Consider the following 5,382-nt stretch of genomic DNA (forward strand, 5'->3'; position numbering starts at 1 on the left):
GGGAGCACCCCCACATGATTGAAAGGCATGCGCCGGGGACATGGGTATCCCCCATGTTCCTAGGTTAGAACACCTCTGGGTCTGAAGAGAATACCAGAGTGAAAGAGAACACCAGACTATGAGTATAAAATATTGTGGCTTCATTGTTGCTGCTGTTGTTTTTCCAGTTCACTCATTCCAGGTTTTTCATAAAGCCTGCACTCATCTCCTGAGCAGATTTCCCCTTAACTGGTGCATTACCCCAAGCAAAGTCTAAGCCATGCTTTAACCAAAGCACTTTGATAAGAGACTTTTTTTGTTAGATCAGTTTGGAAGACTGTAACCTCAGAATCCTCAGGTCCCAGACAACCTAAATCTTCCTTTCTACAATGCCATTTGGGAAGGCTATAAAGCACTAGACAACTGTTCTGCTCAATACATAAAAACCCCCCCCCCCCCCCCGCAATGTGCCATTTCATGGAGCAAATTCAATTCCAGACATTCAGTTTGGTAAACATGATTTTAACAGCATTCAGGTCTTTGCTGGAACTTTATCTGCCTTTTGTTGTTCTCAGATATCATAGTACAGTCTAGATTCTAGAAACAGTCAAGCAACGGTTGCTGCAAATTGTAAGCCTTCAGGCATACAGATCAGGCTCATTAGAATTTGTACCTACATATACTGACCAAGCTCTGCCTGAGTCCATGGGTGGTGGTGTTTGTGGCTGATCTGGTGTTGCACTGAAATATTTCAATGGTGGTGAACAATGCTGAGATGCATATGAACAATGCTGAGAAGTAATATTTCAGTAGACCAGAGGCACCATGTATTGTACCATGGTGTGTGTGTGGGGGTGATGGTGGTATTTACTGGGCCCTGGTCCGAAGCTGCAAGACCCTAAAGGACAATTTACCACTCCAGCCTTGTTCCACCTGCTTCCCAATAGAAGTAAAGCCTTTTTTTTTCTGCTGCCACTGCCAGAAGCTTTTGGAGAGATGACTTTGGAAATGAAACTCTTTGTGTCTCAAAGAAAACATATCTTCAGACTTAGAACTCCATTCCTTTCCTGGCTGAACTACCTTGAATATAAGGGAAACCTTAGGAATCTTACGTCTTAGAGTCAATTGGATCCAGGCACTATTTCTTTATACCTTGACAAGCATGGCCCAAACTAGGTTTGTATGTTGGTACAGAAGAACCACTATAACTCCTTTTTTAGAAAAGGAAATGTTGATTTTACTTGTAATTGTAGTCACTGGTTGCATTGCAATCATTGTTTGTTGAGGAGGGGTTGCAGGTTATAAACAAACACACAAAACAGAAAAATCTGTTCTCAAAATTGCCTGATTTATTTTCCTTTGATGTTGATTTGCTCTAGGATATCATCGGCCCATTATGCATAGAACACTTACCTTGGGGCTCTTCAGGAGCTCTTCAATATGCAGTGGGCTTGCAGAGGGGTCTCCTCATGTTTTTCTGTTTACACACAAGGAGCCATTCTCTGCCTGCTCCAAAGCCCTCTAAATTGCATCTGTATCAATATACCTGTATCAATATACCTATATACCCATACCCAACATAAACTCCTCAAAAGAAGGAGGCAAAGCCATTCCCTGGACCACATGCTACTGAAGAAGATGACAGTGTGCTAGATCCCTCTCCCTTCCCCTCTATTTTCTCTCTCTCTTTTCCTGACACTGCTGCAGCCAGGAAAATTGTTTTGCTATTCCTGGGGATCTCCTATCCCACAAAAGAAGAATTTTGGGGTGACCAGTAGAATCGTTTCAGGAATTCACACCCTTATCAGCTCTCGTCAGCATGGCCAATTGGCCATGCTGGTAGGGGCTGATGGGAATTGTAGTTCCTGAACATCTGGAGAGCCGCAGGTTCCCAACCCCTGCACTAGGGGCTAAAATGGGAAGGGGAGGCAAGGAACATTCAGTCCAGTGATGAAATCCCTTGGAATCCAAGCCCCAAAAGTAATGATGATGTTTTTAATGTGTGTGTAATTAACAGAAAAATGTAATTGAATTGTAAGACTGAGGCCTGATGTATACAGCACCCTGAATTTGTATTCTTCATTAGTAATAACTGACCATCATCCACACTGGCTAGGAATGCTGGAGGTTTTTTGCTTTCATCTGGGCATTGAGCAAGGATAACTGGGGGAGTGAGGGGGAGATAGTTGTGAATTCCCTGCATTGTGGAGAGGGTTGGACTAGATGACCTTTGGGATATCTCCCAGCTTTATGTTTCTATGGTATAAAATTTTTGTGATGCTGCAATGAGTAAAACATCTGCAATTTTTGTTAATATGGAATTATGCAGAATTATTGCTTCTGTTTTTGATTAAGAAGTCTGGAAATGCATTCCCCCCTGAATCAACAAGCAACATGCGAAACAGTGGTTATCTGCAGTAGGTCAGGACCCATGCAAACTAACAGGGTGGGAATCTTGCTAGCAATAGTCTTTTGCAAAATTTGTCTTGCTCTTTCTCTGCCCACAAATACGGTAAACCCTTTTCAATGAATTGTCAAAGGCTTTCACGGCCAGATTCAACTGGTTCTGGTGGGTTTTCCGGGCTGTGTGGCTGTTGTCTGGTGAATTTTGTTCCTAACATTTCGCCTGCATCTGTGGCTGGCATCTTCAGAGGTGTATCACAGAGAAAAGTCTGTTTCATCAGAACCTTTTCAGTGACTTTGGGGTGCTGAACAATGGCCAAGCTGGAAAGCTGTCCCTTTTATTTGAAGGGATAATCTACAGCAGGAGTCCTGAAACTTTTTGACCCTGCAGGTTCCTTTGGAATTCTGACACAAGATGGTGGGTACACCCTTAAAATGACTGCTGCAGGAGGCAGTGCCAACTAAAAAAATGGCTGCTACAGGAGACAGCATCAACCACCAAGTATGAGGGAGTGAAATTATGCATAAATCTAATAGTAACTCTTGAAAATTTCAGGAGGGATCTCTACTTAAATGAATGCACACTGCATACTTTCAATCACAGAGTACAGATCTTTGTGCTATGATAACAGTTGCTGTCAAAGCATTTTTTTAAAAAAAATCTCCATAGCTAATGAGATCTTCAATGGCGAAATTGAAGTTTTGCTGGGCAAAAGTCCCCTTGGTCCCTCCCATTCTGCACAAACACTTGGCAGGTATCAGGAAAGGTGTCAGTGGTCAACATGGTGCCAATGGGTGCCATTCTGGGGACCCTAATCTACTGTGCCAGTTACAAGAACAGAGGCTATACGTTTTTGGATATTGCAAATCTCTCTCCCTTTCTACCTTGTAATATTGCACTGGTTGGTGTAATAATGTATTTATCCAATAGAACTATTGAATCTGTCCTTAAATTCTGTACCAAAATCCTAGAATCCTTGAACAGTATTAAAAGTTATTAATTTTGATGGTTTAAGTTAGAGCTGGGATGTGAATTTATTTCATATTTTACAGGCAAGAAAGTGATACATAGTCATAAATTCTCTCTATCTCTTCAGTTGCAGATCATCATAGCGTGGGAAAGACACAAGCTACTGGTCTCTAACCAGGGGATTTCTTCCAGTAATCTGATTACTCCCATATGATGGATATGTCCACTTGGAAAGAAATGGAGGTGGCACTGGTTAGTTTTGACAATACTGATGAGGTCACTGGAGATCCCTGTTATTCCAATGACCTCAGTGCTGCTGGCCAATCACACAAAAGCCATTCTAGTTGTGCCAGCCTCTTATCCAATTGGAGAATTCTCATCAACAGTGAAAACAGCAACGAGACTATATTCTCCAAATTGTCTTCCGAGCTCAGTGACTACTTGGGACCAGAGAATGTGGGTACAGATGAGGGAGAACACAGAGTCATCATCAACATTGCTGGACTGAGGTTTGAGACGCAACTCAAAACTCTTAATCAATTTCCAGAGACTCTTCTTGGAGACCCTGAGAAGAGGATACATTACTTTGATTCAATGAGGAATGAGTACTTCTTTGACAGGAACAGACCCAGTTTTGATGGGATACTGTACTACTACCAATCTGGGGGGAAAATTCGGCGTCCAGCCAATGTCCCCATAGATATCTTTGCTGATGAGATCATGTTCTATGAGTTGGGTGAAGATGCCATGGATCAGTTCAGAGAAGATGAAGGTTTTATCAAGGACCCCATCACCCACCTGCCAACCAATGACTTTCACAGGCAATTCTGGCTGCTGTTTGAGTATCCTGAAAGCTCTAGTGCAGCCAGAGGTGTCGCTTTGGTCTCTGTCCTTGTTATTGTTATCTCTATTATAATTTTTTGTGTAGAGACTTTACCTGAGTTCAGAGATGAGAGGGAGATGAAGATTATCAAGGATGAAGCAAACAACCTTACCAAAGCTCTCATCATCCCCAATACTTTCACAGACCCCTTCTTTGTGATAGAAACTGCTTGCATCATCTGGTTCTCTTTTGAGCTGTTTGTCAGATTCATTGTCTGCCCCAGCAAGACTGAGTTCTTCAAAAATATCATGAACATCATTGATATTGTATCTATCATTCCTTATTTTGTGACTGTCATAACTGAGCTGATTCAGCACAGTGAGCCAAATGGTCAACAGAACATGTCCCTGGCCATTCTCAGGATTATCCGTCTGGTCAGGGTCTTTCGTATCTTCAAGCTTTCTCGACATTCAAAGGGACTACAAATCCTGGGACAGACTCTCAAGGCCAGCATGAGGGAATTGGGCTTGCTCATCTTTTTTCTTTTCATTGGAGTCATACTATTTTCTAGTGCCATCTACTTTGCAGAGGTGGATGAACCACAATCACATTTCTCCAGCATACCTGATGGCTTCTGGTGGGCTGTGGTCACCATGACGACTGTTGGCTATGGAGACATGTGTCCTACCACCCTGGGGGGAAAGATAGTGGGGACTCTATGTGCTATCGCAGGGGTGCTGACCATTGCACTCCCTGTGCCAGTCATTGTCTCTAACTTCAACTATTTCTACCACAGGGAGACAGAGAATGAAGAGAGACAAATATTACCTAGGGAGGTAGAGAAAATACTGACCAGTGTGGTGACAGGGAATGGGAGTATGGACTCCCTGAACAAAGCACATGAAAATTATTCTCAAGATAAGACAAACAAATATTGAAGAGGCCCAGAGGATAGAAGGCTTGAGGGTGTGTGAGAAGCTCTGACTGACTGACTGACTGACTGACTGATATATGCTGTGTTGACACTGTGTAACTCTCTTTTTTAAAAACATAATTTTGATTTTTAAGCCTTTTTTCTATCTCTAGTTTCTTTTTTTTGACTTTTTAAATAAACAATTTATTTCTTACCTTTCCTCCTTGATATTCTATCTCTTTTATAATCAAATTCTAGGCTGCCTTACTTTTGTTTGTTTGTTTCTCTACTTTG

The 5,382-nt window shown here is 42.1% G+C and overlaps 1 protein-coding gene across 1 annotated transcript; it reads left to right on the plus strand.

Moving 5' to 3' along the window:
• Positions 1-3,562: 3,562 nt before the first annotated feature.
• Positions 3,563-5,165, plus strand: KCNA10 (potassium voltage-gated channel subfamily A member 10). Its single transcript, XM_048495734.1, has one exon. The coding sequence runs from the start codon at positions 3,563-3,565 to the stop codon at positions 5,111-5,113; it is 1,551 nt and encodes a 516-aa protein (XP_048351691.1). The 3' UTR covers positions 5,114-5,165.
• The last annotated feature ends 217 nt before the right edge of the window (positions 5,166-5,382 follow it).

Source organism: Sphaerodactylus townsendi, linkage group LG05, assembly GCF_021028975.2.
Source record: "Sphaerodactylus townsendi isolate TG3544 linkage group LG05, MPM_Stown_v2.3, whole genome shotgun sequence".
Taxonomy (NCBI): domain Eukaryota; kingdom Metazoa; phylum Chordata; class Lepidosauria; order Squamata; family Sphaerodactylidae; genus Sphaerodactylus; species Sphaerodactylus townsendi.

What these genes read in the sequence shown, in the direction of transcription:
- KCNA10 (XM_048495734.1), top strand. Translation starts at nt 3,563, where the DNA reads ATGATGGATATGTCCACTTGGAAAGAAATGGAGGTGGCACTGGTTAGT.